A 15,441-nucleotide genomic window follows, 5' to 3' on the forward strand; every position below is an offset into this window, starting at 1 on the left:
TTTTTAACACCCTGTATGTCGATAAAAGAATAAAAATTGGAATTGTATTTGAGATGCCTTTCTTTTAATTATTTACAAATTAATTTTTTTTCTGCATTTTATATAAATATATTGACGATTTTACCCCCAAATGACCGTTGATTTCTATACTTTATCAATCTAAAGACAATACAATGGCCAAGTAGCTTAAAAAAGATACTTGCATTAAATACAACAAAATTATGATCCTAGGTATAACGATTGCGATTATTTCTGAAATAATTTGCATGTATTTTAAAACATTTCTCAGTAAGTTTATTTAACATGGAATGAGATAAAAAATAAGAGACATAAGAGGGATTCTTCTAGGTCTGGTAAAATTGTAATACAAAAAAAAAGTTTCACCAAAGTAAGTTTTATTGTTGTTTTCGATTATACAGCGTGTACTTTTTCTTCTGGGCGTTACCTAACTGATTTTTTTTTAATGGATCGCCTTATTATTGCATTTTTTTAAATTCCTATTTAAGACTCAAAAACAAACATTGGGTATAGACCCGTTTCAGTATTTTATGTTTAAAAAAATGGTATTTGTAGCATCCTCGAGATATTAAATAATAATTATATAATTATTATGAAACTAAACATGATGACAAAGTGCGGGTGTCACAGTTTGTTCAACCATGAAAACAATTGTATTACTTATGTGTATTAAAATGATTTATTTCAAGAGTAGTTATGGACTTCAGATGTTCAAAGTTTTCAATCACAACTATTCTGAATTTGTTAAATGGAATTGTTAGATTTGACACAGGCAGTTGCAAGGACTGGAAAACATGAAAACATGAAAACTGGAATTTCGCCTTAGCGGTTTTTTATGTATGTACAGGGTGATTCACTATATTTTGACCCCCCACTTAACTTTTTTGTTTTAAGAGTTATAAAAAAATGTGAAATACAAAAGTTGCTGGATTTTTTATGAGTTTTCGAAAATGATAGGGTTTGTTGGGTTCATCTGTAACAACAAGCGAGATAATATTAAAAAATTAAAAGAAGGTTTTTTTATTAAGAAAATAAGACATCTTGTAATTGTTAGCCATTTCTGCCTTTTGTTCAATTACGTAAGGATTTACGAATTCAGTTACATATCGGACATTGATATGGTCCAAAATGCGTATAGGTATTTTTAACTAAATCGCACTAATTAGGCCGTGAGAGGCCTATTTACTCATGGACAATGTTATATGGTAGGCCGTGACAGTGACAGGTGATGTTATAACATCGTTTTTGTTTGACAGTTTGTATTATTATTTAATTAAAATGGGTTACACAGAAGTAGAAAATTGAAAAATGATAGGAATTAAAATAGAGTAAGTTATTCTCCATGCTCTATTTTAATTCCTAATAATATTTAAATTTTCTAGTTCTGTGTAACCCATTTTAATTAAATAATAATACAAACTGGCAATCATTAACAATGTTATTATGACATTACTACCTGTCACTGTCACGACCTACTATATAACATTGTCCATGAATAATTAGGCCTCGCACGATCTAATTAGTGAGATTTAGTTAAAATACTTATACGCACTGTGGACTATATCAATGTCCGATATGTCAAATTATATTACAACTAAATCTGTAAATCCTTACGTAATTGGATTTTCTTAATAAAAGAAAACCATAAAAAATCGTCCAACTTTCGCATTTTTTTATAACTTTTAAAACAAAAAAAAAGGGGGGGGGGTCAAAATATAGTGAATCACCCTGTGCATGTAGTATGTATAGTTAAAAATTGGATGCTATATATTATTAGAATTTTCAGTCAGAATGGACTGTAAAAATTATATTTGGGCATTGGTTAAAATAAAACTATTACAAATTTTAGAGAAATATGTACAAGCATGTGAAAATAAATTTCTCACAGTCATAATTTTTTGAAAATATAATAATAATTAAAGTAAATAAATTACACAAATTTGTTTAAAAAATAATAAAGTATAGTAATCGAAATGTCTATTTTTTTTCTAGGCATGGAATATGTTTCTTATTACCTATATTAAATTCTCAACATTCTCATGAATTTCATGTGTACCTGCCTAATATCCTTGAGAAATTTTTTTTTCTAGCCGGTCTCATTCAATTCATATTATGTGAAAAATGTTGGTTTAAAACATTATTTTTACTGTTTTATATCGGAAACAGTACTATTAGGTATCTGGCATCCAGTTCTTAAAAAGTAAACAGGAATAAAAAATATGAAAAATCGTGAATATCAACTATAAGAAATAGACTGCAGCATACCTCAATAAAGGCGAAATAAATTCAGTTTTGCATGTGTCTATATTACATTTAATATGTCTCCATAAAAAAAAATAATAAAATAACTGTCACTGAAAATTTTAACTTTCGAAGTCCATGATTAATATTTTTCTAAATACCTACCTGTGTTAAGTAACGTTTACTGTCAGGGATGTTTGTTATTTTGCTCCAAGCATCATTTTTTTAAAACATCAAATGACACCGAAACAGTACGACTTGAATCCACTATTTGTTTAGTAGTAGATTTAGTAGGAAAAAAATGTAGATAGGTAATCCTGAGAAGAAATAGGACATTCCAAATAATTTTTAAATGTAAAAAATTAGTTTGTACATTTTTTTATGAAATATTTTTTGGATTATTGAATTATCACGGTTATCAAGGAATTCGGTTTATGGGTCACATCCAGTATGAAGAAGAAAAAAGTTGACATTACATTTACACCACCTGTAAGATGTAACCAGCGATCTCTATCGAGAGATGTAGTCGTACTAAAAAACATGTGGGACTTGATTAGTGAATTGCCAAAACCAAAAAAATTACTTTGACGCCCTGTATTCTGTAAATGAGCAACATTTTGATTGGGTCATGTTTAGTTCAACCAATCGACGTATTTTAATTTTATTAAAACATTCTCCGTAACAAAAAAGGGCAAAAAATCTTTAATTTTATTTAGATACATTATTTAGTCAACAGGAGCGTAACTTTGAAATTGCTGTATCATAACTCAAACGTTATAAACTCCAGACGTGTTTACTTTAACCCGATAATTAATTTGGTTCGTGAACTAACCAGTAAAGAATTTAGATAAACTTGTGGGATGTCACTATAGGGGTCGACAGTTCTAACTTTTTGTTTCTTTTGCAGGTCCGAATGGTTGTCCGAGGCGACGAGGCAGGCAAACATATACTCGTTTCCAGACATTGGAGCTCGAAAAAGAATTTCACTTTAATCACTATCTGACACGAAGGAGACGTATTGAAATAGCACACGCCCTTTGTCTCACAGAGAGGCAGATTAAAATCTGGTTTCAAAACCGACGGATGAAACTGAAAAAAGAACTACGGGCAGTTAAAGAAATTAACGAACAAGCCCGGCGGGAGAGGGAGGAACAGGAGAGGCATAAACAACAGCAACAAGAAAAGCAGCAAAAAATCGAACAGCAAACGCACTCTTCACTGCACCAGCATCATCACGACCCTATGAAAATGAGTTTAGAAAAAACCGGTGGATCTGATTTACTGAAAGCAGTATCGAAGGTTCCAACATAAAAAAAATGATCGTGACTACATTTTGGACTTTGTGCTACAAACAAGACAAGTGAAGTGTAGTAAAATCGGTATTATGCGTAAATAATTTTTATAAAGACTTCCATGAAGCGTTTTATGAAGTTATGTTTTTATAAGCTTCGTTGTGTTTAATTCGTTGTACATAGTAGTAGTGTGTTCACGTTAATATTTTTTATACTTAAAATTAATTTTATAGTACTTTTTTAAGTTATGTTATTATTATTATTGATCAGTTTTCTGATCTAAACTCATTCGCGTTATTTTACGTACCATTGTTGTGATTAATAATTAATTAAGTTTTAAATCCGCATTTTAAAATGCAACTATTTTTGATTAAATTGTTTCCCAGTGGTTTATTTTAAATAAATGGTGACTGATATCTAGTTGGGGTAACGTGAAATTATTATTAATTGATAGATAAAGAAATATATTTCTTGTAAAACTAAGCAAATAAATTTATGAGCAATGTAACTAGCAAGTCGTGGGCATTGTCAGATGGTAGAACATTATTTACGTCATTAATTTATTGATATTTTTCTGAAAGTGCAATGTTATTCATATACGTACTATTACTGGGCAGTTTTAATTACCTCAAAGTGATAGCAGTTAACCATGTTTGTTATTTGTTACGTTTTCTTTAGTTTTTAACCTTGTGCCAAGCTTTTCAAGCAATCCGCCATATGATGACAAAATATTGAATATATTTTTTCATAGAATTTAACTAATTCCAAACAGTAAAAATTGCCGAGTAAATTTACTCTTAGTACTCTTATACGTAATTTGGTGTCAGGGTAGAAGAAACCTAAAATAACATTTTAGTAACCTAAACAAAATTAACTCTTTAGTCATAATATGCGTATAAAAACTCTTCTTAATAATAAAATAGCTCTTGTCGTATAACTCCCTTCGTCTATCTCGTGTAAAATATTTTCTTAGATTATTGATGTTGTTTTGTGAATACTATGTAATAGTTTGTTGGGGCTACAAAGCCTTATCCACAATTAGATACGTAAAATTGTACAATATTTTCAAAAAATACACAAATTGTAAATTTAATAATGAAATGTACATTTTTGTTTAATATGTAAAAATATACACGTATACGCGAATTTTGTTGGTTTTTCTTGAAGCTGAGTTGTTGCATCCTTACGCATTGGTTTACGAACAACGCCAGTTTGGGTTTCAAGTTTAATGATAGTAAAATCACTTTATTAGCTGGTTTCCTCCATAAGATTAACCATAACTATCTTAACTATCTTACACGTAAACATAGCTTTTAAAGTGTCTTTATCGTTATTAAGGTGGATTGTTATAGGGTGAGTAACTTAATAATTAAAATTCTTTGGTATAGTGAAGATGTAAAAATGATTTGGCTAAAAATGATAATTTTTAACGGTTCATGATATTGTACAAAGCAAACTTTTGTAAATATTTAAATAGCGCTACGTAGGCGTATTATTATTAATTCTTTTAATATTCAAGCAACTTGGACTGATTAATGCTTTAAAGAAAAAGGCTTAATATTACCTGTAGATTAAAAATAGAAAGAAACCAGTATAATGTAGTACAATTACCTTTAACTTGCCAAGAAGATATTCATAATTTATATCTATATTTTGTGGTACTATAGACACATTACTTTTTACTCAAAATATCATCCGGCCTCCCCAATTCTGTATGAATGTATTTGTTTGAATGTGTTCAGCGATATTTTACAATGTTTAATAAAATTACCGTCTATACAAGTATTAAAAAAATATATTTTAATCAAATAAAAGAATTGGTTTCATGTGTTTTTTAAACGCATTATTAAATTTTGTAAAATAGTAGCTTTTCTTAGCCTGTGATAGAAACTACACATCTTTGAAAAACCACATTTATTCTGGTCACTTTTAATACTCTGAAAAATTTCTGGATGTACCATTAAGTTTACATTGATTTATCCATTATAAATATTGTTACAAACTGTAACGCGAATTTAAGTGCAATATCATATCATATAACTTCTCGTTGTTTTCGATAAAGTTTGTTGATTATTATTTATTATTAGAATAGTTTAAACATGAGTGCAATCTTCAGTCGTTTAAAAAATAAACGATACAGAGCATAATTTGGTACAACTTCGTTAAGTTTTTGTTTGCAAATTATTATAAATTCAATGTAAACTTAATACAAGGGTGGTTTGATTAGTGCAAGTTTGTGTTTGGAAGTTTTTTGCATTTGATTACCCACACTCCTGTAAATCTTAATCAGATCACTAGATTCACCGGAATAATTTATAAAAATTATTAGATCATATCATTTTAACACAGTGCGATTGTAATTAATATAGAAAGTCTGTATGATTGTACTTTACCGTAATTTATAAAATGTTTATATTATCGTAAGTAGTGTAAGTGTACATGTTTCGTATTTGTATGATGTATAACTTACTTCATACGCTCTCAAAGCCGAATTATTCTGAATGTACTATAAACAGTTGAACGGTAGCACTATATGTATATATAGTTCTACTTTTGCTTTGATGCCATGTTTCTTATATAACTGTATAACCTAATAATATGTATTGTACAGATTGTCTGAACTGAATAAATATTTCTTTGGAAAGTAGTTTTTCATGGCAATGCATCCCCCTAAAAATTCATTCATTAATCTAAAAAAAAAATCTCTTGAACCTTAATGCTTACTACATATCTGTAAATTTTAGGAATATAACACTTACATAATGTACAAAATTTTATTATTTTTTTAAACACTAAAGCTATGTTCTCTAGTGGTAAGATGTGTATTATCAAATGTGATAAAACTTGTTAAAATAGCAACTGAGGAACTTGATTTTGTTGGTTCGTAGAAGAGTTTCGAAGAAATCAGCATTTAATACTTCTACATTCCTCACAAACCGTGAGGAATGTTCCCTTTCCTCTGTTATAAAGTATTTCAAAATATTGCATCCAGTAAAGTGTCACAACTTCTATTTGTAGTATTTGTTTTTATATTTCCTAAGTACATAAATCATTATTGATTACTGTGGCTAAGTGACGTATTTTTCCTTATTCATATTATGTTGTGGACAAAGACATAATGACGAGTTTCATTTCTTTCCTTTCAATGAAGAGTGATCATTTTCCATTAGTGTACGCTAACGATTAACGGATTCTGTGTAGGTGTAAAAATTATTAAATTAATACCTCGTTCACTTTGGTATTACATTTTTTTCAGGCGTATTTACAAGTATTTCTTCATTTGAAAGTAGGTAAGTATGCCATATGAATTTAGTTTAGAATCTAATAATTTAAATTATATAGTAGGGTAGCATAAGATTTAGAATAGACAAATTTTACTATCCTATATACTATCACTATATTATTGTGATACTTTTTGTTATATCGTTATTACTGGTCCGTCGCGATTTTGTTTGCTTTGAACTTGTTGATACAAAACTACGTGAATGAGCTGATAGATAGATATTAAATTCCGACACTTATTTGTTGATACTTTATTTTATTGATATACGCGGTGTTCGGAAGCAACATAACTTCAAGGGTAGTTTCCTTGAATGAGATAAACTAATATGTGTAATTTTACTTCCATTATAGAGCCATATGCCTTCAAAACAATGTTTTTTATTTTAACTTCGTCAACTTGCCGTCAAATTATTTCAATTTTGGGGTAGATTACTAGAGTAGATAAGGATGAACATGACATTTCTTACTAGAACGTAGGTCGCTAAAAAACAATTTTTTAACATATATTTTTTTTGTTCGTAGAGATTTTGATAAAAAATGAATTACCTAATGAAATTCACTTTAAAGCAGGTATACCTACTTTTACATGTCATTAAAATACATAATTCTAAAGAAAAATTCATTTCAATTTTCTACTGCTACGAAATAAAAGTTTTTGACATTCTGCCATAATCTTATTAAACATGATGTGTAAACTTTGCATCTAGCTATATTTATATATTTTTCCGGCTAAGACTAACATCTATTCGAATATCAGCGTTTAATGAGATGTGATTTTGCGGACCAATATTAGGAAACCTATGTCAATACTTTTGAATAAAGATAAATTGATCAAAACCGTAAAAAAGCATAAAATTACCAAAGATCAAGTTTCATTAAATTAGAATACCTACAAAAATTCAACACAACTGCTAGACGGTGCAGAATATTTAAATTCAATTTTCTCTGAAACTATGCGATAAGTATACCTACGTTTAGTAAATATAATACATAAAACAACTATAAGTAGGATCGTATTCGATGCAAAGTAGAGCAAAAAGTTGTCGATCTTTTATCAAAGGAAAATCGTGTCATCATTTTTAGGAGGCGTAAAATGAACCATTTCAAATTTAAAATGAAATTGAATGTTAAATCTGAAATACCGCTGCATACGCACTGTGTTCTGGTAGTAGATGTAGTCGCTCAGGTGCATCGAGGGTACGAAGTGGTCGGTTATACGTCAAAGACTAACCTGGCGAGCTTGAAACAGAGAGCGCCTTCAAAAAACAAGTAAACAATAGTGGCGCGTACAGAGGTAAAATGTAGTACATATGTGGAAATTAAAAAACAAATTGGATATATAATAAATTACATTTAAAATAAATAGTTTATGAGAATAAAGGAATTTTTGTAGGAACAAGGGTGCCAGACGTGAACTGATCCCTTCGTCCCTTCATAATGTATAAAGAAATTATTCAATTTCTAAAACTTTTAAAAGCGTATGGCACTGGATCCCTTGACAGGCAATGATTTATTACTTTGCATCGAATATGATCCTACTACACATTTTCTCAAAATCGCTGCTAACGCCTCCTTCGATTTTCACTGAAATATCTAAAAAGGTAAGAGTATTTTAAAAAATATATACCTAATACAACTTATTTTTCTAGCCTATAAGCATTTAAGGAAGTGAGATATAAACAAATTCAACTTAAAAGTTAAACGAAATTTTTTTAAATCTTTCTTGAATTAATATTTTTTTATTCAGAAACCAGAATATTTTTTTAATTGGATAGCACGTTTTCCTAAAATTACAGTAGTAAAAGGTTTAAAATACTTATTAACATTATTCGAACCATTAGAGGTACAGCCAGCAAACCTTATATCACTGCAGTCCTAAGTGTTATATCCAATAAGTAGAAATATAGAATATGCAGATATTATTTTTAAAGAAATATTTTTAAAACTATACGTTTATTACACTGAGCTACTTTCACTTTAACAGTCATATATTTCGTTAAATATTCATTCAAATTAACATAACACTAACGCACGAAAACTAGTGCTAATAAGCTGTTTATTCTGTAATTAAACAATTAATCATAGTTAACTTTCAATTCAAATAATGGAAGTAGCTTGATTTAATTAGGCTTTATGCCTATATAATCAAGAAAATTAACGAATAATCATTTATTTATGTAATTTACATAATGACAGAATAAAATTTATTTTGAAAGGTCATCAAGGCATTTGTTCAATTACCATTTTTTTGATAAATACACAAGAATTATCTAAATGAGTTGAAATTATAGAAGAAATGAATCTGTGTACCTATTAATCGTACTTTTGAGTTGAGTCTTTGATGATAAGACGTCGAGGTAGGGCCACTTCGGGGTTTGCATGTGGACCGTAGATCGTTTTGTTAGTCAGTTCACCTCACGTGTCGATATGACTCACTACATGTATTTAATTTATTGTATCGTCATAGGCATCGCGTAAAAGAAGACGAAGAAAAAAGCTATAAACGATAGGTTAGGGAAAAAGCGGTATAATTACTGGAGATAGGCAAATAATAAATATTCTTCATACACAAATGTCAATCTCTAATCATAAGTATAAAAACAATTTTATTGTATTACAATAAACATAGTTTTGGGAAAATTGTTTCTGTATTCTGTATCGCAAAGAAAATTATTTCTTAAACAGTATTACATAGACTATTTATTATGATGTAACGACTGATTTTCAGCAGCAAGACCTCGTCTAAAATTAAAATATTTTTTAATTAAAAAAATGAACTGCATACGTGACCAAAAATATATTTTTTTATAGTTACAGTGAAGAGGGTCCGGTCAAGGAATTGCATTTTGTAAGTAGGTATGAACTAAAGAAGTAATTTAATTAGTTTAGTCACAACAAATCCATTAGAGCTTGTATGTATGCTTCAATAGAAAAAATCACTAAAAGGTCCATATGATATTTCAAAATAAAGTTATCTGTTTCAACTGTATCATATAGGCAGCCAATCTAATGCCAATCGAGCATGAGGAAAATAATTGTTTAATTTAAATATTTATTGAATTATTTGCCAGGATATTTCAAAATATGTAGTAAAAAAATCTTAATGATTGAATAAAAGTTTTGGAACTGAAAAAAGTACAATTATCCGCTAATTTATATGAGGCTTTTGAACTGATCATTGAGTTCAAAGATTTTGAACCGTCAATTTTAATGTCTACGTATTATCTAATATTATTCGAATGATTTGGTGATGCGAGGTATTGAGATCTCAAAAACTGTAGGTAATTATAGAAAAGAAGTAAGTTTTAAGCCATTCTCTTACTAACTTAACTATCAGAATATTTTCTGGTTTTAGGGATTTTGGAAAAAGAAAACTTATCTTTTTATGAACTTTTGAAATCTGTCATATCAACTGTTTGCAAAAAATTTCGCATTCACTTCTTTTGCAACTTTTATTTTCCTGTTTTTTTTTTCGGCATGTTATTGAATTTTGTACTTACGGTATATCGTAGGAAAGCTTAGAACATACCTACTACTTTCGTTCATCATATTTTTCAATACAATGACTATATGTGCGAAAAAAGTTGTAAAGAATGATGATGGATTCTCGTAATTGTTACGTTGAACCAAAAATTTGTATCCATAGTGAGATTATTTGCAAAAAGCTGCTGACAATTTTTTTTTTTTTTCTTTTCAAGACCAAAACAGTAAAAGTCGATCTACTATCACCATGAGGTTAGTAACAGAATGGTCTAAAACTTTTTCCATTTAACCGTTTTTCTGTATGTTATAGTTTCCGAGATTCCAATATAAGCATTTTTTCAGGTGCGATTTAAATTTATATCTACCATTGCATTTTATGTTGATTAAATCTGTGTAGGATGGATGGAAACGAAAAGCAAAGTGCGTAAATTTGTAGATACGGGAAGACCGACAAAAGAATTTGTGTAATATTTTCAGGAAACCCTGTAACAGTATGCAATAGTCTAGCTTATAAATATAACAGCGGAGGCAGAAACTTTAGTAGCACATTGTGGTTATTGAATTGATCAATTTAGTCCCAGTATGGACTATTCTCTCGCAGCCTAACGTGGCTTGGTGTATCCCCATGCCGAGCCAACTACGATCCAGACACGATCTGTACGACCCATCCAGCTCAGTAAAGGGCCTTATTATGTAGTAAAGGGAAAAGAAAACTGGAAGAATGTGTGTTATATGCCTGAAACATATTGTTATGCTCACTTTTTCATTATGCATTCAAATATTCCCAAATTCACAGCATTTACTGGTGGCATTCTTTCTCTTTCTTTCTCCCCGATCAAACCTCAATCCTCAATTACGTTCCACGAATTTAAATTCAAAAGTAATATTAATATTTATTTACAGATATCTACAATATTTTCACTAAACAGTTAATTTAAATTTGATAGAAAAGGATTCATTGGTAATAATTATAAAATGCTTGTATAGTGTTGGTCATATTACATTCCATTCCGTTGTCTTTCTTACCTTTGTGCTTAGAAGAAATGGTACAAGCTAATGTTACAGGAAATTCTCTTATGATTTTAAAACTGTACCTAGAAAAACAACTGAATGTTGCATTTCGGAGATACAAGCTGTATTTTTTTGACAGAACACCCTGTATATTTTTAAATATGTATTTAGATAAAGCGCTGCCACAATATTACAGTGGTATAAGCGCTATCTCTAACAATAATAAAGGTATGGCCAAAAGATTCTAAGGAGTTTATTGTTAGCATATCTTTTGGCCTTTATCTTCCTTACTATTGGAGACAGATCTATCAAAGTTTATATCAGTGCAATTATAAGAAGGCACCCCATCCAAATGTAAAAATATACAGGATATTGGCCTGCATGTCCAAAATGTAATTTCAATTGTTTGTACAAGCACAGTTTTGGAGTAATAAGAAAATTTCCTGCAACTTTGGCCCATACATTTTTTTTTTCTAAATTCAAAAGCAGCAGAAATAAGGGGGTTGAATATTATGTGAATAACCCTGCACATCTTGAGTAATTTTGTTCCGAAATTAAAAAGCTGCGGACTTTAAATAAAATGGGTATACCCATTAGCGATTTTTATACAAAAGTTGATGCTATATTGTAACTTAGCTTCTCCAGAAATCTCTACCAAAATATGAAACATTTTTAAAAGTTTTCAGGAACTGGGTATACAAATACATTTTACTGTGGAAGAACCGTTAGCTTGGAAACCATCAATTTGAATAAGTCCATTCTTTCTAGTTTTTTTTTTTATAAAGCTATTGAAGTCTTGAGCAAAGTTCTCCTTTCGATATGTTTGTCAATGTTTCTTTTTCTTTACTTTCCTAATCGTTCATATTCTTGCGAATTATAAAACCTTAAAACCTTTTCTTAATACTGCTTCATAAATAAAAGCCTACAGGTGTGAGATCTAGAGATCTTTGACACCACTCCTGAACTGTATATCAAAGACCTATCCACTTCATATAAAAGTGTAATTTAAGCCATCTCACTATTGACCATACATTGTGAGAAAAGCGTAAAAAACGAGGCGGGTTAATAAAAATGGAGACAATCATTTAATTACGTTTTTTATTATTAGGTATTTTATATAATTATGCTTTTGCCATTATTACTTGACGAGAATATATTTCGATAATTGTGAAAATATTAAGGTCAGTTAACTTACCTGAATATTAAGAAAATATTAGTGGAGGACCGCCTAAAAAAGTTTTGATAGCTTAAAAGAAATTGAAGAGAAAAGGAAAAAAAAGTTTGGGTACCCATATCTTGACCATTTTTAAAGATATTTCATTCAAATTTGATTTGACATAACCGAGACATACCTAAGGGTAGCTGCTACGAAAGTCATTCTCATTCCGCTCTCATATGAAAAATATCTTAATAATCTAATAGCTGTCTGCTTAATTAACTCTGATGATTCAGTTGTTTTTAATATTCATTTAATTTTAGAAACTCCTTCTATGAATACATAATGCTGCTGGATTAAAAAATTGATTGCCAAGTACTGACAAGATTTTAAAGATTAATGATTTAATTTTTAACACATTAATTGATCAATTTTTATTTATTAAACGTGAAATAATTGCCATTAAATTTATTCAGAAATTATTACATGCAAAAAATTATGTTTTTGGCTGTCCTATTACTCAACGTAATGATATAGAAATAATTTTGTAAATGGCTCTGATTTTTGTAGCAGTAAAGAACTTTGAGATAGCATGTTTTCGTACTAAAACGTCGATATCTAACAATTTTTTGTTTATTCAACATTTGAGTAACAACCACTAGAAATATAAACCATCTTTCTCACGACTTAATAGTCTTCAATAATTTTCAAGAAAAACGTGTTTAAAAAAAATTCCTCAATGAAAAAAAAATAATTAATCTGATTTTCTTTAAAAGCAAATTTGTACGAGGTGAAATAAATAACTCTGCTTCCCCACTGTGAAGACACTTTTTTGAAATGTGGACACCTATTTTTTATTCAACTACTTTTTGGTGCACATTTTTCTATTTTCAAAAAGCAACCTCTTAAAGACAAATAGCCTTATAGAACCAGGTGGGACTATTTTTTATAGGTAGCGCCTTGAAAGTTCATCATTTGGTTTCCAATCACCTTATGATTTTTGATATGAATCGAAAAAATAATATTCTATGATTTTTTACTTCCTCAAAATTGTTATGCATCAAATTTGAGGATAAATTATCAGCTAATTATTTTTCCACACGCCGATAAACTTTTAAAAAAATCTAAATATTTTATGGTGAACGACTAGGTTGCGCTGAAATTGTTAAGAGTAACGAAAAAGAATTTAATTTAATAGCTGAGAGATTTTGTATGGTATAGAGATTTAATAATCAATAAGGTTTATCGATGCCAAAAAAAAAAAATATTTTTTTCTTTAAATTATTCATCATTCAAATATGATTCATTCATTTTGGGGTATGTAGAATAATAATTCGGTGTTATGGAAACATTAATAGTTATCAAGTGATGACCTATAAGAAATACGCTTGACTCTACCAACGTATTTTTATTTAAGTGGCTTTTAACACGAAAAACCAGACACACTGCATATACTTTATCTATAAATTATATTTTTGTCATAGAAATGATATTTGCTAATTTAAAAATTTTACTAAAAAAATAATTTGGTAAAATAGTATAGGAGCAGTAGCAATATCTAGTGACATTGGAAACAGATTTCCAATTAAATCGTGTAAAAAAAGTAATAAGAAAAATATTTGGCTCACCCTGTATATATATTTCTAATGGATTGAAAACCTATAATCCTGGGAGTATTTATAAAGGCATTAAATAGTCAAATAGGTGTTCGTAGAGAACCAACATGGCAAGGTGAGAGGAAAGTGGTCGCAAATCGTGCTGAAAAAAAGGACACGTTTCATTCTGTTAATGGATACGAGGCGGTCGTAGACCCTCGACTAGTTTTGACTGTTGCCGAGGTCAGTTTCTTCTGTTATGCTGTTCTTATTGCATTAAAGTCAGGGTCTTCCTATTCAATCAATTTTCATAAACACCATGTACTTGAAAATACAAAAAGTTTCGTCAGTATGTGAAATCAAAATTATGTAGCAAAGGAAAACATAAAATTATGTGTGCCTATTTGTATCCATTAATTTAGAAGTTTATTATTAACAACAACAAATAAATTTGATTAAATTATGTGTTAAATTAAATTATTTAAATTAAAAATATAGATATATTTTCTCAAATTGTTTATTTGTGATTATAATTATAATGTTATAGTTTAAACGGTTTATTTAAATAGTTTATTTAGCAAATATAATTTCTTTAATTTTTTACAGTGTTCTTGTTCAAATCAACAAAAAAAAGAGTTTATCGTTTATACCTTTTTCCCAGTATATTCAAATAAATGTTACTTTTTAATTCAGGCTAACTGTGACCAAAGTTTTTTTTATTTAGATCACATGTAATGGTAATAAATATTAATAATTCAGTGTTTTTAAGGTTTAACACACTTTTTTCCATGTTTAGGATTTTCTGCAGCAGTTCAGTAATTTTTTAATTTATTATAAGTAGCATTAAGAGTATAAAATAAATAAAACAATCAAGAACTTACAAAAATAAAAGAATTATATATTTTTTATATAATATTCATAAAATTTTTAGTAGGTATTTCAGACATACTGTTTTCTTACATATATTCTAGTAACATTTTGCACTCAAATAAATAGAGATGCACAGCAACTAAGAAGCTTCTACTTCAAACTGTTTTAAAGTTACACGTATTTACACGCATTGTATCGTGTACGCTACTACATTGAAAAGCTAATATCTCGGTAAACGTTAAACTTTGAGGTAAATTGGTCTAAATTGATTTAATTCTTTCTGGACACCCTGTATAGTATTATAGTGTCAAACATGGTCACTATCACATTATTTTAAAAATACAAGTATATGTTATTGTTCTTCTTGTATTGGCTACAGGGGTTTTAAATTATTTTAAAATAATTTGTTTCAGTCTCGTTCAGTGTGACGACCATTCATACAAATAACAACTTTACAGGATGGTCACGATTACAAAATGCAATAGTTTAATTA

The 15,441-nt window shown here is 29.1% G+C and overlaps 1 protein-coding gene across 2 annotated transcripts in view; it reads left to right on the plus strand.

The window, feature by feature from the left end:
• Positions 1–6,167, plus strand: part of LOC108903545 (homeobox protein abdominal-A homolog) — a 131,193-nt gene extending 125,026 nt beyond the window's left edge. For both annotated transcript variants that reach the window (XM_018705768.2, XM_018705769.2), the window contains exon 3: positions 3,167–6,167. In XM_018705768.2, coding sequence (XP_018561284.1) covers positions 3,167–3,570 — 404 coding nt within the window. In that variant the 3' untranslated portion in view covers positions 3,571–6,167. The remainder of the gene's footprint in view (positions 1–3,166) is intronic.
• The last annotated feature ends 9,274 nt before the right edge of the window (positions 6,168–15,441 follow it).

The sequence above is a fragment of the Anoplophora glabripennis genome, unplaced genomic scaffold, assembly GCF_000390285.2.
Source record: "Anoplophora glabripennis isolate ALB-LARVAE unplaced genomic scaffold, Agla_2.0 scaffold25, whole genome shotgun sequence".
In the NCBI taxonomy this organism is placed as follows: Eukaryota; Metazoa; Arthropoda; class Insecta; order Coleoptera; family Cerambycidae; genus Anoplophora; species Anoplophora glabripennis.